This window comes from Rhinolophus ferrumequinum, chromosome 4 (assembly GCF_004115265.2).
Source record: "Rhinolophus ferrumequinum isolate MPI-CBG mRhiFer1 chromosome 4, mRhiFer1_v1.p, whole genome shotgun sequence".
NCBI lineage: Eukaryota > Metazoa > Chordata > Mammalia > Chiroptera > Rhinolophidae > Rhinolophus > Rhinolophus ferrumequinum.
In genome coordinates, this window is record NC_046287.1 from 50,667,666 (window position 1) to 50,692,998 (window position 25,333).

Genomic DNA, 25,333 nt, shown 5'->3' on the forward strand with positions numbered 1-25,333 from the left:
CAGAGGCACAGGATTGAGAATTTAAATCTTTTTCTGGGTGATTGGTTTTTCTTAAAGGTAATACTGATGTCTTAACTGCTGTATCAGCATATTTGTAAAAATAGCCACTAAATACTAATTCACAGATATATTTAATGCACATATAAATCCTACGTTAAAAGTATAAATGAGAGGAAATATAGCATAGTTCTAGGATTTCTAAATTGCTGACCATCAAAAAGTAAACCACCCTCTTTAAGACTTAACAGAACTTTAAAAAAAATTGCTTCAACATATGAATTTAAGACTTTACTTTATTCAGCAAAATCATTTATTTACACAATGGGGAATGCTGGTTTGATTTTGTCAATGAAATAAAAACAAATTGAACAAAGACAATACTGAACTGTATGTATATTTTGTATTAGAGCTGGCCAACTGTTTCCTTACCTGTATCAGGAACACCAAGAGCAACAGTATCATGAGGACACTGGCTTAACAATACACCACATAGGTCCAGCAACACCCTGGGAGCTTCCAATGCAATTACTAACTTTTTATTTTTTTATAAATATATAAAAAAACAAAAAGTCAGCAAAACCAGCATTATGATGTATTAAACAGAGTATAACTCTGAAGTCCATGGGTCAGTAAAAACCTTATCAGACCATCTATAGTTTATAAAGTGATCTGTTCTTCAGACCACTGATATAGAATCCAAACAGGTGAAAAATATATCGCTTTTTAGAAGACGACAATGATCTGATAAGGATTTGACTTAATGGAAGTTAAGGGGGGGGGAAGGAATTACAGAGCATAGCCCCTATTAGAACAAGCTAACTTTCCAGATTTTCCAAATAAAAAAAAAAAAAAAAAACAAAAAAAAAAACAAAAAAACCACTTCAACATGAAGCTACAATACAAAGTTTTCCCATTTTTCTTTGTAAAAAGTTCAGAGTTTGCAATTTAATCCTGGGTTTTTAATGAGAAGGACAGTTTGGGCCTGGACTTCCCCTTGCCCAGGATCATTTTTTGTTCTTCTTTTTGTTGACGTTGTCGCTCTTGTTCTAGTTTCATCCTTTCCTCATGAATCTTTCTTTGTTCTTCAACAATTCTCAACTGTTCTTCAGCCTGGAAGTTAAAAGTAAAAATTAGAAATTTCCATGAATTCCATGTCTTCTGTTAGTAGGTATCTGGGAAATCAGGTGAGAACAATCAATACGAATATACAATAGTATATTTAATAAAACTTGCTTAAGGTCATACAAAAAGTGAGAGATAAAATATTGAGAAGTTAGAAAAGAACTCCTTATTAATTATTCCTGTATTTTCTGATTGTGTTATGAAAAATATATGAAGAAACTGTAGAAAAGCACTTATATATTTTGAAAATGGAAATTTCTACAAATCATGTCTTGAAATCGGTCTAGATTTTGTCCTGTTATCTATTTTCATCTACGCTTTCAGTACATCAGATTAACAAACTGTCCATTACAAACCAAAGCATGGATTTATTCAAGAGTATGTTATCTACCTATTACTATAACTAGATTTATAATTAGAAAGGAATACAAAAATTATAGGAAAAATCCCTACAAAATTACAGGAATACAAAAATTATAGGAAAAATTGGGACATTATGTTGGTAATATACAGCCAATTAATACTAAAGACCCCCTTCCCCTCCCCCCAGAGAAAAATATTAGGAAACCCTTTTCGACTTGGCTGACATTAAAATGCTATCTAATTTCAAAGGAAACCTTGCATAACTCCTGCAGTCCAGTGCATTTATCTTCTTTAGTCTCAAGCAACCAACTCCTTCCAATATTCTCTACAGATTTCTCCTCTTTACCAAGAAAATGCAGGCCATTCTCATGAATGAGCTCCTTCATCAAGTCTCTTTCTTGCCTACCAACGCTACCATGCCCACCTCTTTAATTCACAACCCAGTGCAAGTTTACTCCTCTCTTCCAGGGGACATTAGGCAAATGTGTGGAGATTTGGTTGTCACAACTGGGAAAGTGGCTCCTGGCATCTAGGGGATAGAGGACAGGCATGCTGCTAGATATCCTACAATGCATAGGACATCCCCCCACAACAAAGAATTATCTAACCCCAAATGTTAATAGTGCCAAGGTTGAGAAAATCTGCTCTAACGCTTGAATTTTTAATCTGTTATCACTGAGTTGCCTCTTTTCTCTTATTTGACCTCGATCTTAAAACATTCACTGCATCCTTTGAATGCCTTCCTATTCCCACTCAAACTCAAATTTAAAGGAGTCATTACTTCCACCTCCATTATTTTACTGAAATTATTTTTTAGAAAATCAAAACTAACAGTAAGTTTAGTGACCTCTTCATTCATTCTTCTGTTCACTTGAACTTGAATCTCCTGTTTGTCTGCACTGCTAGGTTTAGGAATAGAAAATGTGACTGAATTACAGGCTTTATTACAGGAAGAAGATAGGAAAGGGATGGACTCTGCTTTGCAACACAGGACATTTAAATTTTCTCTTGGGGGTAGGAAAATCCCCAATTTTTAAATACATAATTAACACAAAGAGGTTTGTTTTATTTTTTACTTTAATACAGGGGTGGTGGTGGTGGTGTCAGACTAAAAGGTAGAAGATAAATAGTACAGGGGTGTGAGGAGTGGAGTGTGGCACAAATCCAATAATCAAGTAAGGTCAGAGGTGAAAATTAAAAATAGTGGGACCAAGATGGAAAAGGAGATTTCATATTATTTCTAAGCCTTTGAATTCTCATAAAGTGGAAAATCCAACACAGAGCTGGATTTTATCCTCTATCTTCAGAAATATGTCTTCTATCTTAGATTTTTTTCCTAAGTTACATTTCCAGCTGGCTACCGGACACTACCTGGGAGACCTCTGAGTACTTTCAAAATTCAACACATTCAAGATATAAATTCCTCTAACATAATCCTAAAATACATCAATCCTTTCTACCTTCCCTACTGCCATCCATATCCTATAGCTTAACTTTGTCTCCTCCCTCTTCCCTGACACAACCAAACAGTCATCAAGTTTGTTAATCTTCTTTTATATTTTCTCATCTAGAGTTCCTTTTCCATTTCCATTGCCACCATACCAGTTCAGGGCCCCACATCTCTTAAAAACCTAAAATGATTTCCCAGTTTCCAGTCTTGCCCTTTGACACATCCTACACACAATGCTGCAAGTCTCACCTTTCTAGAGCATTGATTTTTCTCTCATGCCCTCAAACTTTCAATGATTTTCAGTGTGCACAGAATATGGCTTACCTTCCTAAATTTGCATATTATTTAGGATTTTCTATTCTCTCTTTCCAACTTTTTTTCTACTAAAATACTCTTAAATTATCCTATCTTGCCTCCCCTCTCATTTGTTCAAGCCATTTTTCTCTTAGTAAAATCCTACCTGTACATCAAAATCCATTTCAAATCACCTCTCTTGCTTACTTTCACTGATAATTACACCAGGAAGAATTATCTGCTTTTGATCATCTTTAGTGAAATCAATGCCAATTACTTTACCCCCCGTTTTAATAAATCATCACACATTCAGGGTTAAGAGCTTGGCATGTACAACCGAATCAAGGTATAGTAAAAACTCTTAGTGCTTAGTGTGTGTGCAGCATGTGCTTGGGAAACGCTTACCAACATAAACACCCAGGCTCACTTTTCCCTAAGGTTCTAATTCAGCCCCTAGGAAGGCAGATCAGAATTCTTGGGGAGCACATGGTTTGAACATCACCTCAACCCATAAGAAAAATCTAACTAAAATTACAGAGACAACATTTTTTACCTTATCATATCAATAGAAATCCAATAGTATAATACCAAATACTATTTTACGAAGAGTATTTTGGCAGTATCTACTAAAATTACATTTTCATAATACTTTTACCTAGCAATTTATTTTTCTCCAGAAAAATTTCTCGCTCATATTCTATAAGTGAACTTGTAAACATGCAAAACTGAACAAGGTTATTGCAAATATAGTTGGTAAAAGACTGAAAAACCCAAATGTTCACAAATGAGACTATTAAATTACAGATCTATAAAACAAAATACTATTAGCTGTTTAAAAACAAAGGATCCCCTATATATGGAAATGGAAAAATCTCCAAGTTATACCGTTAAGTGAGAAAAGCAAAGTATGAAATACTACATATCATATGCTACTTTTACGGAAAAAAGGGGGAGGAAAAAATCTGCCTAAATATGTATTTTACACTCTGGAAAATAAAAAACATATCTGAATATACCTTTTGGTGATGGGAATGGGAAGTGGATGGATGGGGAAAAGTAGAGGGACTTTACTGTTTTTCTAAAAAAATTTGAATCATGAGGTCCCATTACCAAATCAAAAAATTAAAAACAAGATTGTTAAAATAACTTTCTTTACAGACAGAAAACTTATTCAATGGCACCAAAGTTACCTTTACATCGATAAAGAAAAAGAAGAATTTCAGTTTCATATAGGTCTACAAATATAGGAGATAAAAGTATGGCTGTGTCTAGAGGGGGAGCTATAACTTCTCTAGGACTATAGGTAACAGTGGTATCCCCAGTGTTAAGCATATTGTGTATTGGAAGTACTTAATGATGGAGTAACTTTTAAAAAAGAATTGAACAGGTGAATACCCTGTCTTTACATATAAGTATTTTGTTCTATTATAGTTTTAAATTAAGCATAAATGTTATTTAATTACAACTCGGCAAAAAAATAAATAAATAAATAAAATAGAAAGACTAGTTGAGCAAAAACCAAAGCCGTTTCTCATTTTAATATAGTGGCTCTCGTGATGAAAAATTGGTTTGGTATAACCCCACACCCTACTTGTTAGGTATTCTTCTAAAACCTGATCTCCCTCTGCAGTAAATGTCTGACATGCTACTTCCTTCCTGATGACCCCATTTGCTGGAGAATATCCATCTCTCCTTAGTAAACATGTATTAGTGAAATTTTCTAAAGTTATTCATGTACAAGGTAAAAGAATAACCTCCCCCAGGGGCCCATGGCAATTTACTTATTCTAACAGTTACATCCTTAGGGTATATACTATCATTATGGGATACCATTAGCTACCATCTAAAGAGAATTCATACCACCACCTAACCCACCCCTTCTAGCCCCCTTTCTTCTCAATTTAATCCCCCTTTTGTTACCTATATAACCTTAAATATATTTTAGAAAATTCAATGTTAGATAACATCTGAGATTTCATGTTACCTAAAGTGGAGACAATTGCTTCATAAAGAACTGAACTAACATAGTTGAACTTGGCATGGAATATTGGGTACAAAAGCACTGTCGTACAGAACTCTTGGAGAGAATGCCCTGTAACAGACAAAAAAGATACCTAATACCTTCAGGATTTTATCATTCATGTCCTAAAATTTCACAAAAACCTGTACTCACTAGATGTGGTTCTTTTAATCTTCTGTACCCTAACTTCATTCTGTTCTTTCAGGTGAGTTATTTTGTCTTGGTCATTCATTCCCTTTCATTAAGTTCTCCTTAAATGTCTGGTGATCCTTGGCTGGTTAGCTTGATTACATCAGGTCTTCTCTGGTTCTGACAACACTTTCCTTCACTTCCTTTTTTGTCTTCTTCCTCCCTCTTTATACCCTTACCACTCACCTAGTTTACCTAGTCTCCCTTTATAGTTTCTACTGCCACCTTACCAATTCGAGCCCCTATCCTTTGATTGGCCTCAGTGGCTTGTTTCCAGTCTCTGTCCTTCAAGCCACCCTACACAATGTCAATACATTAACATCCAGAAAGTTTTTTTTTAACAGTCACCCAGACGTATTAATCTTAAATCAACTTTTTATCTTATCAACTGGGAATAAGTCTCTCACTGATTGAAAATCCTCACTTAACTTTTCCACCATTTCATTTCAAATGAAATATTTAATTGGCATTTACATTTGGTGCCATGCCATATTTTTCTCTCTTAAAATGTGTAAATCTATCACTATTACCTATTTTAAGTACTGTGCTATTCCAATTTATATATCTTCACTCTACTATAAATGTCCCATTCTCTTTACAAGTATGTTAGTTTCCTATAACTGGTGAAACAAACTAACACAAACTGGATAAAAATTTATTCTGGAGGCAAGAAGTCCAAAATGAGTACCACTGAAACAAAATAAAGGTTCTGAGTAAGCCACATTCTTTTCGAAGGCTCTTAGAGGGAATCTGTTCCTTGCCTCTTCCAGCTTCTGATGGTGGCCAGGGTTTCTTGGCTTATAGAAATATCACTCAAATCTTCAAGGACATGTTCTACCCTTCGTATCACCTTTTCCTATGTGAGCGGTATCTGTTAGGAGACTTGACAGCCTTTCATCATGTCCTCTCTCTGTTCCTTTCAGTCCAAGTTGGCAGTGTTTCTTCTGATATAACATCCTCAAAAACACTGGGTCTCCCATGTATGTCAGGCCATTATACCAGAGGCTCCTCTAGACATTCTTGGATAATCTCATCTAATCCTGATTTTGCTCAAGTGGTTGAGGAAACCTGAATCGTGCATAATCTCTTCAGCATTAGCAAAAAAGCTGTCCAGCCATACCCTTGGCCTTCTTTTCAAAGAAAATTTTTCGAACCGTGAACCTCCTAATTTAGCATCTTTTATAATCTAGATAGGATGAAAATTTCCCCAAACGTCAAGCGCTCATTCCTTTTTACTTATCAGTTCTTTCCTCAATTTATCTCTTATCAAATTTTCCTATAAAAAAGAACAAACCAGACTTCACCTTCAACACTTTGAAACATCTTCAGCTAAATATTCAAGCTCATCACTTAAAAGTTCTGCCTCCCATAACTGTAGAACACGATTCAGACGGGTTTTCTACCGCTGTATAACAAGGACCTCCCCCCTTCCCTCCAGTTTCCAATAACATGTTCCTCATCTGCTTCTGAATCCTAACCAAAAGCCCTATGACATCCATATTTCTACCAGTAGGCTTTTTAAAGTAATCTAGGCATTTTCTATCATGTGCATCAAAACTCCTCCAGCTTCTACCCACTGTCCAATTCCAAAACCACTTACATATTTTTAAGTATTAACAAATTACCACAAACTATGTAGCTCAAAGACAACGTAAAATTATTCTGGAGGACATAAGTGTGAAATCAGTATCACTGAACCAAAATCAAGGTGTCAGCAGGGGCCTGCTCCCTCTGGAGGCTCATGGGGAGAGTCTGTTCCAGCTCCTGGTGGTTGCCAGGGTTCTTTGGCTTCAGACCACATCACTCCAATCTTCAAGGCCAAAATCTTCAAATCTCTCTGTTCTGTCTTTGGCATCTCCGGTATGTTGTATGGTAAATTTCCTTCTGCCTCCCTCTTACCGTGTTTCTCCAAAAATAAGACCTAGCCGGACAATCAGCTGTAATGTGTCTTTTGGAGCAAAAATTAATACAAGACCCAGTCTTATATCATGTTAGAAAGACCCTTATTTTACTGTAAGACTGAGTCTTATATTAATTTTTTCTCCAAAAGATGCATTAGAGCTGACTGTCCAGCTAGGTCTTATTTTCGGGGAAACACGATATACGGATACGTGTAATAATCCAGGATAAATGCCTCATCTCAAGATCCCTAATTTAATCACTTCTGCAAAGACACTTTTTGGGGGCCACATAAGGTAACATTCACAGGTTCTGGGGATTAGTAGTTAAAAATTTAAGTGCTACTTTTTTAATATTAAAAAAAAAAAATTCCCCATTATATTAAAATAGCCTTTTAAATATTTGAAGATACTTGTGCATTGCCAGTACTAACCCAAGAACTAGCAACCAATCTGCCAAAAAAGCCAAGTCAAGCCACATTTAGATTAATTCTGATTTGATTTTATAAATCAAGTATGTCTATTGCCAGTTTTTTGCCTCCTTATGGACAGATAACATCAAATACCTTGATAAACAATAGTCTAGAGCACTTAGCATGATTCTCATATGAGAGAGAACACGTAGCTAAGCTAATGAATTCCTTATTAATTATTACTGGGATTAATCTTTGAACTTCAGCCACAAGAATCTACTTAGAAGTTAGACAGTGTGGTTTAAATTTACTTTCTTCATTAATATTTTTATGTGATCATAAAAGTGATATACATTACCTATAGAAAATGTAGACACTGGAGAAAAGTATAAAGTTACATATATGTCTACCAATTAGAAATAACTGTTCTTAGCACTTTGGCATATTTCCCATCTATAAAATGTGCAAATATATTTTTCGAATTAGGATAATACTGTATTTTAGCTATTTCGTCCCTGTATTACCAAATACTTCATGACTACAGAAAAATCCAATGTATGAGTTATTTATCTAAAAGCCTAGGAAATTTTCACAATTCTAAATATGGGGAGAACATTTTTGTGTGTAAATTTATTTGTATCTGATTAAGTGTCCATGAGATATATTTTTAGAAGTAGAATTACCTTAAGGTTCCGTACATTTACTGATTTACTGTTATTTTCTAAAATGGTCATATCCATTTAAACTCCCAGGATCGCTATATAAAAGGACTCTACACCACATCCTTGCCAACACTTGGTGCCAATAAAAAAAGTCTTTTCTCATTTGGTATTTAGTATTAGAGAAAAAGAAAGGGGGGCATTTCTTTGTTTTTCTATTGAGGTTGGGATATATTTTCAGGAAATTATTATAGCTACTTTTCATTCTACTTGTGTGTATTTCCTCTTTTACAGCACTCTTTTTTTTCCCTATTAGGGAGTTTGTCTTCTTTATTTTTTTGTAAGATACTGACTGCTGTATTATTTTTTCATGATTAGAATGTTTAAGAAATCTCCCTCAGGGTACTTTATTCCGTCTTCAATCTGCTTTCAAAACCTCACCTCCCATTACTATCACACAAACTTTTTATACACATAGTTGGTTTACTGTAAGTGCGACTACTTTTCCCACTAGCCTGAGATCCCACACACTCTTGCCTTTACTCTAATTCTACTTCCTGAAAGGCCTTTGACCTCCTTCTTTTCCTCACAAGACATGTCCCCAACCTAAATTCAATTTCTAACTATCCAGCAAGACCCAGCTTAGGCGTATCTCCTCCACAAAGGCTCCCAGGGCAATTACATCAATCATCTCACATCCATCCCACCTACCAAATGTTTCGCGGAGTTGTCCATGTCTCCACAATCAGCACACTGAATTCTTTAAGAGAATTGAATGTCTTATCTATTTTTATCTCCAAATTATTTTTTAAACCTCTTAGTTTCTCAATATAGATGATGCGAATAGTTAAGCTTGACCAATACGCCTTCTTTCTTCATGAGAAAGCATCCCAATTCTTCTTGCTTTATATGTAGAACAATGAGCATTTCTAGCATATTTATTATTTCATGAAGCATTATTTTAATGCTTATTTTAATGCGGTTTTCAATATATTTTATGTAATATTTCTTAATAAACATGTATAAAGATTAATGAGCTATGCTCAAAAAATTGAGAGGAAAAGAACAAAAATGAAAGAAACCTCAGTACGTGCCTTGCATCTTTATACAATAACATTTTTTGTCTCTTGCACAGAGGGTATTCTACTTTCCCTGTAAGCGTATTACTACCAAAACATTTTCTCCAACATCAACAATAATTTCTTATGCTTCTAACTTTACTAAACACAAGAAGCAAATTAGTTAATTATGTCCAAATTCTCACCAAAATTTTTCAAATGCTAACTTTTTTTCCTTAAGATACCTTTTAACCTAAGTTTTATCAACAACAGGAAATCAGAATAGTGTCACTGCAGTCCATTAGGTCAATCTCAAATGTTCTAGAACAGTGCTAATCTAAGTACAGCCCATGGACCAGTGACAGTGCAAATGAACAGATCCACAACAAGGTATATAAGTGTTTTAGAAGCTTTTATAAAGATTTTGGCCTCATTTTTCTAATAATTCATCTTAATTTTGCACAAACTGGAATTACAATACAAAACAAAACCTGGCCAATTATCACCACTTGAGAAGCACTGCTCTATAACAGAAAATTTTATTTTTAGGTTCAAAAAAAGACTACCAGAGGAATATAAAGAGGCCAAACTGTCCCTTGGCACCTAGGTACATCCACCCCAGGGTCAGAAGGGATCAAGATCTCGGCAGGGCATACTAAGTTTTAGAAGTCACTATATGGCATTCCAGCCTACCCACCTGAACTCACTATACTATCCAATCTCTTGTTATGTCTTAACAGAAATGCTATCTTACCTGCTTGGTAATTTTGCGTCAATGTTTTAAATACCAATTATAGTATTCCTCTCTTCTGGAAATATCCATGCCTTACAAACCAGACTGTATTTACCTTTCAAAGCTCAATATGCAAAACTCAAATTAAGATTCACACTTTCTTACTTCCTCCCACCTGCACTGAGATTTTCTCCTTACATGCAATCACTAAATAAGCATTCTCACATATTTATTAAAGAGCATGTAGTAATACATCTTATAATGACTCTTTATCCATTTCACTCAGAGCTTTTTCTACCTAAGCATATATTAAGGCCTTCATTGAAAAACCAGGATTACGCCTTCCCCTTCCATGATGGCCTTTGAAATAACAAGGACAGTGACTAAGTAAGTATTCATTGTGTCATTCATTCTAAGTTGCTTAGGTATTTCCAATATTGGCTCTTTCTGGGATACACTATCTCTTAAAAGATCACGCTCTAGAACCCACTACCCCCCTGGTTTAAATTTTTTTACTTTCATATTAACTATAGACACATTATCTATGGTCCTCCTTCATTCCCAGTCTCAACGGGATCCGCTGTTAATAACTTAGAGCCTCTCAGATGTTCTTCTATGCCTTTATAAACAGTTGCAGAATTTGATTTTTCTAAACTACTTAACTGGAGCTTATAACTTGCTTTTTTCCCTCTAGTCATCAGTATGACTTAATAGCAAATGTCTTCCTATGGCTGTATTATTCTCAACACATTTCTAAATAGACAGAACTTTTCGAGATGTCTAGAACCAAGTCCCTTCTGGGTCATGTCTTTATTCCTGGGCACTGAATAGCACTAACCACCCATTCATCCTAAGTAAATTTCCTTCCATCTCTGACTTAGTCTTACGTTGAAGTATTACAGAATTCCTAGAAGCCATCTTCATGGGGAAAAGGTATTTTTCCTTATATAATAATGCCTGGCTATCCTCCTTTATTTTTTTGGTTAATTACATCCATAGTCCTTTAATTCTAGCTTTTTCCTTCATTGTAGTTCTTTTTCCTATTTTTAAAAGATCACTTCAATATTCTTGTATTAACCTCTTTATTAAAATTTAAAAATGGCTTTACATCACCTTTTACATCTCTATACCATTCTATAATTAGTAAGTCTCTGTATTTCTTGTTAGATGGTAAACTTGGAATAGGAAAAAGAATTTACTAATCTGGTACACTTACTATCAAATATACACTATCTACTCATTCCATCTAGTACCTGGCAATAAGGCAACTAATGCAAAGTGAAATGTTGCTTATACATTGGTTTAAATGCTTCCAAGCTTTTGTTTTTGTTTTTTTGTTTTTGTTTTTTTTTTTTAGCACAGGAGAAGTGTTAATGAGGTTAGGATAGAAAAAAATTGGGGATAAAGATTGTTCAATTTCCCCTCAGGAAACCTATTTTAAATCACTGCAAATTTTGAAATTTTCTTCAAATTAACTAGAATTTCTGAATTGCCTCCAAACAGATTATTGGGGAACACAGCAGCTAAAATCTAGTCAACTATTTCACTCCCGCCCCAAATCCCTTAAAATGGTGCAGAGAACTCTAAAAATAATTACAGAGCACGAAATCCTTCCACGAAATTCAAAGGAAAAAACCCAAATAAAACATTATTCACATATGCTTTATACATACCAGTTTGGCTTGTGCTTCGGCAATTTTTCGGTTATTCTCTTCCAGTATTCGCTCTAGTTCCTCACGTTTTGCACGTTCTTCCTCCTAAAGGGGAGGACATGTTAAGATGTTAGAAAAATAAAATGTTTATTTTTATTGATAAATATTTACTAATCTTCCTCTGAACTTTTTTGATCTGACTTATAGGGTAGCTTTACAGCAACCTCTGTCTGACAAATGATAAACTGTGCAGCCACTAAAATTTGTTTCTAACACTATATTTCTTCAAGCACCCCTCCCAGTCCAAACAGCAACCGACTAAACCCTCCCTAATTGATAGTTTCCTGACAATTATTACTAATACTTTAATATCACACAAATCAACAAGGACAACTACAAAACTGGATAGTATTTACCAAATTAAAAAAATAATATAAAATATAAATAAAGTGAATATTTGTCTCACCAATTATGTATACCTACGTATTCTTTACCTATACTCCTTTAATCAGCATTAAAAGTTGAATATTTACTGTCTTGTCCAGTGTCCTGCAGAGTGTGCTCCTCGGCTGCCATACGCGCCAGCTTCCTCTTTAAAATGATTTGTACTGTTAGCTTGGCAATACCTGCATCAGCAGCTCAACCATTTATAAAGAAACAACATACAAGGAAGGCTGAGCTGAGGAATGCAGATGTTTATGGTAAGAAGGAACAAAAAATGTAATTCATCATTCCTAAGGCAAACAATTAATAAGAAAAATACATTTACTGTTAGTGAAAAATACAAATGGTAATCCATACTTCATGGAACTAAGGGCTTCTTCCATGGGGAAAATGGACTTAACATTCAGATGTTGACAATTTCTAAAGGCAGCTTATCTTGTCATCTACAGTCTGAACTGAAATTCAGGAATCCAGGGGGTGCATGGTCAGGAAATAAAATTCTGTAATTTATTTTTTTTTGGAGAATTTAATGAGATTTTATAATGCAAACTATATGAAGATTGCTTGATGGTTTGGGCAGTGTTCAGATCACAGCATACATAGTCAAATGATTTTAATATTTGGAAAGACTGTTAGAGGGTTGTGTCCGTGTAAAAAAAAATTGTTAATATGAAACAAAAAGCACATGAAGAGAAAAAAATCTTCCTATGATTAATAACTCGCTACAAGACAGCACCATTACTCCAAAAATATCTTCATTATTAAAAGCGCTGATATACAAATTTTATACATTCAATTGCATAGTCTGATATCCACCAAACATAGACATGTATCTCTAATTAAAGACAGCACAAGGGAAAATACATTTGAAAAGCTAAGCTTACTGGAAAACAGAGACATTAATGTCAACTTGTCCACAATGATGCCAAGATTAAAAATGACAATGAGTCATGTAATTTAAATTCAAAATATAACTATAGGATTTCCTGTGGTACACAGCAATGGAGTTCATATTCATTATGCAAACTATGTTGAGGGACACTCAGTGCTTTAAAGTCATTTGCCTTGAGTGTTTCAGCAACTTTCAACAAGTTTTAGGATCCTGGAGTAATCAGTGCAAATAAGCCATAAAGCTTCAGTAGCAAATTACTGTCTCACAGAAAGACATTTTCAACTTCTGCTCCAGCTGCTGATAAAAACAAATCTGTGTTTAGCTTGACTCCAGACAAGGACAACCTGTTCCTTCATAACTCTCTAGAGAAAAAAAGGAGTTGTTAGTAGATACTAAAAAAATGGATGAATAATCTGGACATTTTTCCTAAACAGATTCTTTGAAAACACATCAGGAAAATGGAGGGCTTTATGATCAGAATGCTAGAATTAGTCCACTGTGTTGAAGCAGAATTTGGGGTAAAGGGTGAGGGATAAAAGAAGGAAAAAAAGAGCAAGAAAACCTATTCATCAAAAGCAGGTGCTTTTGTCACTCAATGTTAGGCCCTGCTCTTTTCACTCTGACTGAAGGCAAAAAGCCTCTCACAGTCTAGGTAGTAAGAGTGATAAACAGAAAAGAATACATAACCACAGGTGGATTTTTAACCTTTTCCCTTTACCACTCCCTGTGTCCCCCCACCTTCCCAAAGAAGAATGTAAGTCCTGCAGCCATGGCAAAAGTTTCAAACACTTCTCAAATATGTAAGCCAGTTCCATTAAATCAAAGTGTCCTTGAATATGTTTTATGAAAATCACTTTTAAATATCAGTCAGGACTTCTGAATAGGCTAAAAAATTAACTTTCGCAGCAATGTTAAGTTTAGATGAGAAAGGAATTAGTCTGTATTCCATCTCTTTCTGAACTGAGCAGGAGGCACACCCGACACTGAAAGTTTTGCCATGGACTGTCTCTACTTTCCAAACGACCGAGCGTTACCTCTCTGGCTTTTTGTGCTGCAAGTTCAGCTTGTCTCTGTCGCTCGAGTTCTTCGAGCAACTGCTTTTCCATGATGCGCTTGGCTTCTTCTACCCTTCGGAGAACTTCTCGCTCAATTTCATCTTTCCTTTTCTCCAATTCTTCCTCTACCCTTTTTGCTACCAATTCTTCCACTCTTCGTGCTGTTTCTTCCTCGATGAGTTTTTCTTCTATTTCCTGCTGCCGACTAGCAAACAAAGTGGAAAAAATGACTTAGATAATATAAGACATAAACCTAAAAATCGAAACCAGTTATAAATTTGTAAAATATTGAGCCTGAATACATATTTTTATGATTTTACAATTCATTTTCATGTAACATTCGAGGAAATGATATCAAGGTATTAAGTGACACAGAAATTCAAAGAAATATAAAATCATGTTTCTTTTCTCTATTGCTTTCTGAATACAAGAACTAGTACAAACAGCTTAATTCATCAGTTTTAATTTAGGAATGTATGGTAAATCTGAAACAGGAAATCTATTCTTACCAGTTTTATAATGAAAAGACAAGCTGCTAAATATATGGATTTGCTCACTTGCCAATCCATCCAGTCTAAGGGTTGAGCTACAGAGAAGTCAGGAACAATCATGATGTAGCAAGCAATTAGACCAGCTAAATTAATTTTCCCCTTCCTTACCCCCAAACAATGTCCGAATGCAGACTCAAAGAGACTCAAGCTGCTAAGGCATTAGTTGTATAGCTTTTAGTGAAAATAAGACCACCTTATTCGGGTTCTGAATTTTATACACTTTACTGTACTTTTTCATTAATTAAAGTTCAATTTAAAGCTCTTGTAGAGATGAGAGTAGATGAAAAAATATACTTATCATCAGTTCTATTAAAAATCCAATGAAGCACAATACTGTTTTAGTTATTTTAACCCCATTTAGATATTAACTAGCTTTACTCAAAGTAAAATTCTGTGCTGAAAATACTGACATTTTTCAAGGCATTACAGTGGAAACCTTGCACATTTTATACCACTGATACTTAATATGACCGACTCAAGGGTCTAGTATGAATTGAAGATCAGTATGAAGAAAAATACAAAAGGTCTCATTTGTTTGACTTTAATTGACAATATTTTAAGATAGATTGGGAATATATTAAAATTAATTTTACTAGTTTCTTTGTTTAATAAAGATTTTTATAGTTTCTAAGTGACCATTAAAATACCCAATCCATGTCAACTCAACTCTATTTTGGGGGGTGATTCAATTCCCATTCAAGTGGTTTCATTTTCAACTATTACTTATGTATCTAACATTCTGATTCCTTTCAGAATGAATCATTTAAAATCTACATTTAAAATCTCTACACATTTCTGTCAAGGAGATAGTAGCTACTTGAGAAAGCATTTCTTTTAGATTCTAGATATCTGGAATACCCATTCTGAAGACTGTTGCTTGTTTCTTAAATATTTCCTCTCTTACACACTATTAATGACTTTCATTTTAAGAAGAAATACAAAAGCCTAACATGCTCTAACTTACAATAAAATATAGCATTAGGCTAGTTTCAAATAGCCTTTCTAGCAATTCAGTAAAAGAGAACAGATACCCACCCCAACATTAAAAATGAATAGCCAGGAATATCAAAAGGACATAATCAGGCAGCGATTTCAATGGAAATTAAGCTACATTTCAAACACAAAAATTGTGTTTATCTACTTCATCCAGAAAGAGAGAAATATGAAACAACTGACAACTGCTGAATAGGTATACTAGGATTATAATCTCTGTACTTTTGCACAAGTTGGCAAGTTTTCATAATACAAAGTTTTAAAAGTATACACACCCCCACACACACACTTTTGCTAGTTGGTTTTTATGAAATTAGTAAATGTAAAGAAGCCTAAGAAGAATATTTTAAAATTTCAAAAATGGTACAACTTAACTCTTTAAATAAGAACAATGTAAAAGTTGTTATTACAACTTTCCACATAAAGTAAAAAAGAGGTAAAAGAATGGGGTGAGGCTTTAGGCTAGCTTATCTTGTAGAAAAGTTGCCAAATTAGGAATTTGGTAAAGATCTAAGAGACCTTATACATATTCAGGGTTTTTGTAACCAGTCCCTAAGTAATAGCAATAGCACTACAGCTAATGGGGCCACATTTCCATAGCTAAGCAAGCAAGCAAACAAGGAGAAAAGGAGCCTAATAAATTCATGACTTACAGCAAAAGCCAGATCAACATGGTGTTAGCTCCCCATGTCTTTGCTCCCACTGATGGACACCAAACCACAGAGGCCAAGTGACAGGCAGTGCAAGCACAGGCAGTGGACTGCTTTGCTGATCAAGAGTCAATTCTAACTACAGCTCAGCAGTTTTATAGTCTGAAGGGGAGGGCAAGTGGAAAGTCCCAAGCTCAACTGAAACAAGGAGGATGAGAAATGGCCTACCAGAGTTTCTCACAAGGCTGCTTATCTCTCTCTTCCTGAAGGAACCACAGGGCAGCCCCCTATGACTATAATTAAGCCTTGCTGCTGTGTCCTACATGGAGACAGGCAAGGTCAGGGTGCCACAGCAGAACTGTTCCCTTACAAGGATTATCAAGAATGTAATTTGTGGTGTTGCTGTTATTCGTGGTAGGTTAAAACTGGTACTTCAGTAAATCAGAAACAAATTTTAAATCAAATTTTAGATCCAGTGCTGAAAAAGTTAAAGTTCAATATTGTTTAATTCCCCTTCCCCCACTAAATTCAGAAAACAAATGGTCATGTGTGCGACTGAATTAAGCATGAGTTAATCTTTATTGATGATAAATGTATTATAATTAATGATAAAAAGCTATTAGGCTAACTTTCATATGAGGCATTGAAAATTTCTTTGGAGGAAAAAAGAATCCTTTTGGTCATTAGCATCTTTCAAAAGATGTATCATCGAATATCATTGCCTCTCCATGCCTTAAAAATTTTTGCCACAGGAGTTGTCACTCTTGAAGTTCTTTTATCTCTCTAATCTTTTCCTCAGGCTCTTCTGCTGAATCCATTCACTTGCCAAAATTCTGTGCCACGGATGAAAGGGCTGAATCAAATCTTCAAGTTTTTCAATGGAAATGGTGTAACATCAGGTCTCCATTTTCTCCAGGCTCTCAGGTATTTTAAACACTAGTCACAATCAACTTTAAAATGGCAACTATTAAAACAAGACAGCAAGGGCCCAGCACAGTAGCACTGTTAAGAGTGTATGATTTTGTACAGAGCAACTTGCAATATTATTTTAAGTCTTTATAACATACGAGTACGAAGTCAACCCCAGGAGCTTACTTCTAGGAACTGCTTCATACTATCAGCAAACATCAGTTACTCAGTACTGAATAGGTACCAACTACTCTGCCAACAGCTTTATACACTATTTCATCATTTACATCTTTGATGATTCCTGAGGTGAAGCAGTTTACTTACTCACTGGGCTCACTCTTGGTTACTGACAGATGACTCTCAAAACTAATGATCTTAAAGCACTATTCTATCCTTCACTGTTTCTCCAGGATAAATGTGAGAGGCAAAGACATGCACAAAGAGTTAAATACCAAAATTATTTTTAGAAATTCATAAAATTCTTATCACCAACTAGATTTTATGTTCTGATATTCTGGCTCAAAACCCTAGCCTCCTCCAAAATACATAGCTGTCTACTAAATTTGCTCATAAAAGCTGCTTTTTGCTCTAACAACAAGCTCCTCAAGCATTCTTTGAAAAAAATCACTCATATAATTCCAGGTTCAGTTTAGATATTCTACTTTAGAAGGCTCTTGATCTGTCATGCAGTTGAACACTAAGCATATTTGAACCTAGCTATCACAGGCTAAAATAAATTTCTACACCATTAACACTTTCCTGATTTGCTGTGAGTCATTTTCAGCTGCCCACTTTTTCAACAGTTAATACACTACGCATAAAGCATCTCAAAGAAATATATATGAACATGGTAAGAAGGGTGCAGGAGAAGGAGAGAGAGGGAACCACACTAAATGGGGCACAGGAAGGAGGGAGAGCTTTTGAACTGAATTTTGAGCCATGTGAATTAGCTATTCAAAATGAGAAAAATTTTTTATTTTAGGTCTGCCTTTTATTAAGATTGTAACTTGTAAGACCACTTCTTAAATTCATCAGGTTCAATCTGGCTGCATGTACATAAATTAAACAACATTAGTTATTGAGGCCTATTATACGCCAAACATTATCTAAATACTTCAAATGCACTACACATATTTCTTATCTTCACAATAGGCAAGACAGGTATCTCCATTTCACAGATAAATCAAGCTCACAGGTAGGTGATTTATTTAAGACCTCAGAATTGTAAATGGCAAAGCAATCTGGTTTCCAATCTTCCTACAGACTACTTTTTAACTAGGCCCAACAGCAGATTCTAACTTTGCTGTCTCTCTGATCTCACACTGGACCTCTTGAAGGTACACTTGACAATAGGCATTCTTCTGGTACCTTTTCTCTGCTTCTACCATGTGCTGGTCTTCCTCCATCCAATTGTGAATAGGAACATTCCCTAAGGTTCTTTCAGTCCCTGGAACCAACTGCTCTTCTCTACCCACTCTCCCTGGGTCATTCTGTCTACTCTCAAGGTTTGCCCCAGGCTTGTCCCCCATACCAACCTTAGGTAAACTCCAAAAAATTAGTGTTCACAGTGGAAATTCCCTTTGAATTTCCCCTCTCCCCTATCCACTGGGTTTCTGACATTTTAACCAGTGTCTGACACATAGTAGTTACTTAAACATTTGATGGCTGAGATGTAATAGCCACAATATAAAAACATGAGAGCTAATATTAATGCTTTTTGTCCCTTGTTTCACATCCAATTTTATTTGTTCTAAACGGTTTGTACATCTTTTCCTCTTTTCCATTCTAACTACTGCTCCCACATTACTCCTGTATAGACTTAATGTAAATGTAACGAGTTCTATCCTTATACAGAGGGTAAGTTAAAAAAAAAAAAAAGCTCCCACATTTACCTGCTTAAATTAAAGCCTTTCCTGTTTTTAGGATGAAATCCAAGCTCCTTAATATGGCATACAACATCTTCCCATGATTCCCAGCCTCTATTTTACGTCCCTAATAACTCCGTGACATTAATGCTTGTAGTACTTCCTATTTCAATAACATTCATCTTTTTACCATTCTGCCCCTCCTCCCTTTATTCAGGCAGGGGTAGAGGGGACTCTCCTTTGGTCCACATACGAATATATATCCTCCTATGCCTAAGTTGGACAGTCTCTTCTTTTATCTGTGACCCACTTAAGAGAACAGGTATTTTACCCATCCAAGATGCTTCCTTTCTACTCACATCACCGTCACTGAATCACACTGGAATTAGTACTTACCTACCTATCTGTATCTATCTTCAAGCTAGATCAAGATCTTGGAGAGGGTTCCAATCATCTTTCTATTAACAGCACCTAGCACAGCGCCTGGCACATTAAATGCTCAATAAATATTAGGTGAATGAACTAACCAACAGGGATTTGCAGACATATGACTTCTTCCAATTCTCATGGCTCATGGCTCCAAAACCTAGGTCTTTCCATTGTTTCCTTTGCATTATTTCTAAGGCATTAGACCCACATTAAATAGTGCCTGCTGCAGAGCATACAGAAATTCAATGTACAGGTAGGTGGCTGTTAGCTCTGCCCCCTCCCTCCTTGGTAAGTACTAATGGTAGTTTGCCTTTTCTATCACTTGGAACTACGTAGCTGCTCTATTCTCTCATTTTCATCCCTGGATTTCTTCTCTGCTCTCAATGTGCAGCTTGCTAAATGGCTCTAATTATTCTCCACATACCACATTTCCTTTCACTTTTCCTACAAGGCTTAGCTTTCTAGTGAATGGCAAATCATCACTCTTTGGAGGGCTCCTTTGTTTTCACATGGAAAAATTATCTCAGAGATATCTTATTTTTTTTTTAAATGTCCATCTGTTGGTAGTTATTTGAGAGCAACATCTTTTAAGTTAATCTTATTCCAGACCAAAACAACTGGATTCTATGTAATAATGGTTTGTTGTGAAACTACTTGTACTTCGTGTGTGTGTGTGTGTGTAATTGACATTTCTAAGGAAAGATGCAAGTGTTGTGCATGTTTTAAAGGGATGCAGCAAAACACCTCTCCAGGTATTGCTTCCACTATAACATTTATTAGTTAGTGCTCCTGTCTCCTACCTCTTAATAACTTTGCTCTTAGAAACAAACTGCTGGAAAGCCTACAGAGTACAAACCTAACTGCAGAAAAAATTTACACCCCTAGATAATTCAGTACACATATATTTATCTCAGGAAAATTCTAAATTCAGTTTTTCCAGCCTCATGAGCAATTTCTAAACATGCAATGAAGAACTGAGGAAGATAGTGGTTAAATAGGGGAAGTGCACACGTTTGTCTAACCCTATCTTTCAATAGGTCTGTGAGGAAGGAATATTCAGAGCAGAGTACCATAGTCTTAAACCAAACACTACATTTTAAACTCAAAAGTTCATTAGTTTGGAATTATTTACACCTACTTTTGAGAGGTGGCTCTTTCCAGAAATACATTTTACCCAAACAGTATGTCAAACTGGGAACCTGTGACTCTGATTTTCCTTACATAGAAGTCTGCATGTAAAAAACACAAAAATAAAAGCGAATGTTCAAGTGTCTAAGTATACAAGGGGGAACGAGTATCAGGATTGCACCGAAGTTTGCTACAGAAGACTATAATCAATATTAATTAAAAGTAAAATGAGTAGGCTTTGGGATGGTGGTTAGCAAGGTGAATTCAAGCGTCAAAACTCATCGTACTGTACACTTAAGGTTTGTGCATTTCGTTTTTACGCCTCTAAAAACAAAACAAAACTGAGGAGACCCGAGAAAACTGACCGAGACATAATTTTAACAGGAATACATTAAAATGCATTTTTGGGTATATACTGTCGGAGCACCTCAAGTGCCTTATTCCTGAGAAGCCCAGTCCCCAATTCAAGCCGCAACACAAGAACACTCTGGCCAGCTGCGATTTGCATCCCACCGCTTAATTCCTTTCTGCTCTTCTCCAGCGGGCCTGCAAACACTCTCCAGACACGTCTTCAGACTGGCTAATTCTTCGCCCCTTGGCCGACGCAGCTCTCCAACCCACTCCGAACTCCACCCCCTACTTCCGGCACTCTCCTCCCCTCTCGCGCCAAAATCGCTTTCTCCCCGCTAAACCTTTCCAGCTCAAGCTCCACGATTTCCCTTCCCAACCAACTCGTGGGTCTGTCCTGCCCGAGGCTTTCCACACACCCGTGCCGCAGCCTCTCGCGCGGGTTCCCGCGTCCCCATTCCCCTCTCTCCCCGCCCCCCCCAGCTTGCCTCCCGGCCCCCGCCCCTCCCCCGCGGGCGCTCACATTTTTCGCTGCCGCTCGAACTCCGCTTTCTTCTCCTCCTCCTCTCGCTTCTGCTTCTCGTCCAGGCTGCTGCGCTTGCTCACCGTGCGCCCGAAGATGTCGATGCGGTCCGGCGGGGACGAGGCGCGCTCCCGGTCCCGCTCGCGCCGGGATACGGCCGTGTTAGTGGAACGCGAGCGGGACCGCGACTCCCGCCGCCGGTTCCGTTTACTTTCCCGGGATTTGGAGCGCTTCCGCACGCGCTCCTTGTCCCGGGAACGCGACCGGGACCGGCTCCGCTTCTTGTTGTGTTTGCTGCTCTTGGTGTGTTTGGAGCGGGACGAGCTCCGGCTCCGAGACCGGCCCATCCTTCCGGGGGACGCTGTGACTAACCGCTGGCCTCGGGCCCCGCACGCGCCTGGCTGCTCTCGCCTCCACCTCCAGACGCAGGCTGCCCGTCCTGTTGAAGCTGGGGGCAGGAAAACTGTCAGCCAGCTGATTTTCTGTCACTCTCTGAGGTAGACCGCCGCCACGAAGGCCACCTCCGACGAGCAGGCCGCAACACCAGGAGTTGCTAAGATGGCAGCCGGGGCTGCACCGGCCGCCCTTCCCACAATGCCACGCGCGGAACGCGCCGTCGCGCGAGCCCCGCCCCCGACGATCCTTGCCGAAGGCGAGGCGAGCGCTTCCGAACGCGGTCGGCTCCTTCCGCCAGTCTCCGCGCCAGCCTGCGGCGTGGGAGCTGGAGTCCCTCGTTTCTGCTTTAGTGCATTTTGCTTTCTGGTAGGATGTTTGGTGCGAACGAAGTCTTGCCTCGTCACGAACTGACTGCTTCATTTTCTAGGAGCTGCTTTTGTCAGGCAGACTTAAATTATGTCAGAGTGACCCTGACCAGATCACTTGCCTCTCTGCTTAGCTTGCTCATTTGTGCAATGGAGATAACCACATTTTATGAGGTGGTTGTGAAGCTTACAAGAGATAAAGTAGGCTTTGATAAGTGGAAGCCAATGCTTAACGTAGGGCTTCATGTGCCAGGCGTTGTTTTAAGTGCATTGCATTTATTAACTGGCGTTTTAATTCTCATTTTAGTGATGGGGACGCTAAGGTCAGAGGGTAAAGAAGTTGCGCGGTCACACAGCTAGCAGGTGGCAGAGCAGAAGTGTGTATGTTGCAAAGCCCCTGCACATAACTGATAAGCCCAACAAATCTTAGCCAGGACAGCTGTGACCCTATATGGTACAACAAACTATTGCTGTCAAGCCCCCAAAATAAAAGACGGCATTACTATTCATAGATGATAGGAAACCTTGAAAATCTAGGTGCCTCAATCTTAAAACTGAGTTCAGTAAAAGGCTGGAATGATGCCCAGCTAATGTTAAAGACAGTTATTTCCAGTTAGTTGGTATATGGTTTCCTGGAACACCACAAACTGGTGGTATACAGTAACAGGAACTTCCTCACTTAACAGTTCTGGAGTCCAGAAGTCCAAAATAAAAGATGTCAGCAAGGTTGGTTCTTTAGGAGTCTCTGAGGGAGAATCTGTTCCATGCATCTCTTAACTTCTGGTGGTTGCTGGCAATCCTTGGCATTCCTCGACGTCCCCTGGTTTCCAATCTAGTCTCTGTATTCCCATGGCAGTTACTGTGTCTGTCCTTTTTGTGTAGTGATTCTGATGATTAAATTAGGACCCACCCTCATCATTTTGACCTCATCTTTCTTAATTACATCTGCAAAGACCTTATTTCCAAATAAAGTTACATGTCCGAGTCACATGAATTTTGGGGGGGATACTGTTTAATCAACTACAGTTGAATCTTTTTAAAACCTTTTTTTTCTTAGTATTTTTCTGCATGTCGTTAATTCTTTATAATAAGTATGTGGTATTTTACAAAACTAATAAAGGGATTTTTTGCATCATAACAGGAACAAAAACTAAGATGGTTAGAAGTCTAAATATATTCAGATGCTTAAAATATCATTAAAAAATATAATCATTTAGGAAATTAGAATAAGTGACTATGAAGCAATGGCTCTGCCAGAGATTCTCATATAGTGCTTGGGGCCCAGAACCTCCATTTCTAATAAGTACCCCACATGATTCTCTTGTATGCATTTCACCAACCATAGTTTGAGAAACACTGGTATAAATAAATAAGTTAATATGTTTATCTATGTAAATAAAAGACAATTTTGAGAGAAAATACTTGGCAATATTTAGCAAAAAGGCATTGATATCGTTAGTATATAAAAAGTTCCTAATAACCAATAAGAGAAATAGAAACAACTCAACAGAAAAATGAGCAAAGGGTATAAATAAGCCATTCACAGAAAAAAAATACAACTGATTAAAAAAACCTGTTAAAAGAATCTAAATCTCACTAATAACCAGGTAAATGCAAATTTAAATAGCAATTATTTGTGTGTGTTTTCCTGTAATTGACAATTACTTTAAAAATTATAAATAAAGTGTTAGTAAGGTGAAGAAGAGAGGTGTTGATGACAAACACCCATATATACTGTTAATAGTTTATTACAACCTTTTTAGGGTGTAATTTGAACATGTCTATCAACATTTTAACTTTTTATAACCCTTGACCCATCATTCTCACTTCCAAGACTTTGTCCCACAGATAAAACACCACAATACTTATGATATAACAATACAAGGTGTGATAAAAAAAAATACGATGAATGCTCCTGCCGAGTGCCATCCAACTTTCAGAAAGGCAGGAATCTTCAATATGGGAAGTGGCGTGTCAAACCTTAGTAACAGTTTGTGACAAGTTCAACTTGTTCGGTGCAGTCAGTTGGGTATGAGCTAAGGTTGAGAGAAGGTGAGTTTTAAAGTGTGCCATAAATCATCCTCCATCATGACAATGCTCCGTGTCACACATTGCTTCTGGTATATGGCAATTTCTGTCAAATAAAAACATTTCGGTGTGTCCTCATCCACCTTGTACACCGGATCTGGCACCATGCGACTTCTGGCTCTTCCCCAAAGTCAAAATGACCCTGAAAGGTAAATGTTTTGAATCGATTCAGGACATCGAGGCATCCACGACAGTGCAACTAAAGACACGAAAGAGGACTTCCAGAACTGCTTCAGAAAGTGGCAAGAATGATGGGATAAGCGTGTTTGAAGCAAGGGGGAGTATTTTGAGGGGGATTAATGGCAATGTGTCTTTTACCATAATAATCTTCTTTTAATTTAAACATTCGCCATACTTTTTGTACATACCTCGTATATAAGACTATTTATCTCAGCATTGGTTGAATGGCAGATAATTGAAAACAATCTAAATGTTAATGGTCCAGCAATACAGATCTATATGGACTGATGTGCAAAGATGTCCTCAGTATAATTATGGCTAGTAGGTGAAAAAGGAAAGTTGTAGAATTGTAGATCGCAATCTCATTTTTGTTTCCAAAAGCATATTTGTGTGTTTATATTTATCTATGTGAATGATAGCTACACATTACATAGAAAGATCTAGAATTGGAGGAATGAACTGGGAAGCTTAGCCTAAAGTTGCTTACAAAGCAAATAATCTTTTTATTTGAATTCTATGTATACTGGGGTTGGCTCTAAGATAACTTACAGAACTTTTAAAAGAGGATGCTATTTATCCACCTCAAGCCATGTCTTCTTGCTCACCCTAAAAAAAAAACACACAGACAAACAAACAAAAAAAACCTGGAAAACAAAGGTGCATCAA

General features: G+C 37.0%; 1 protein-coding gene across 2 annotated transcripts; it reads right to left on the reverse strand.

Annotated features, from left to right (window-relative positions):
• Positions 1-275: 275 nt before the first annotated feature.
• ARGLU1 (arginine and glutamate rich 1) lies at positions 276-22,229 on the reverse strand. Of its 2 annotated transcripts, XM_033104504.1 has the most exons (4): positions 21,639-22,229; positions 14,222-14,447; positions 11,873-11,956; positions 276-1,110 (listed from the first exon to the last, which is right to left on the reverse strand). In XM_033104504.1, the coding sequence occupies exons 1-4, from the start codon at positions 21,983-21,985 to the stop codon at positions 946-948; spliced, it is 822 nt and encodes a 273-aa protein (XP_032960395.1). In that variant the 5' UTR covers positions 21,986-22,229; the 3' UTR covers positions 276-945. The 2 variants fall into 2 exon arrangements, 1 of the variants encoding a protein (XP_032960395.1); XR_004422854.1 differs by lacking the exon at positions 276-1,110 and having other exon boundaries at positions 11,872-11,956; positions 12,385-14,447; positions 21,639-22,214.
• Between the last annotated feature and the right edge of the window lie 3,104 nt (positions 22,230-25,333).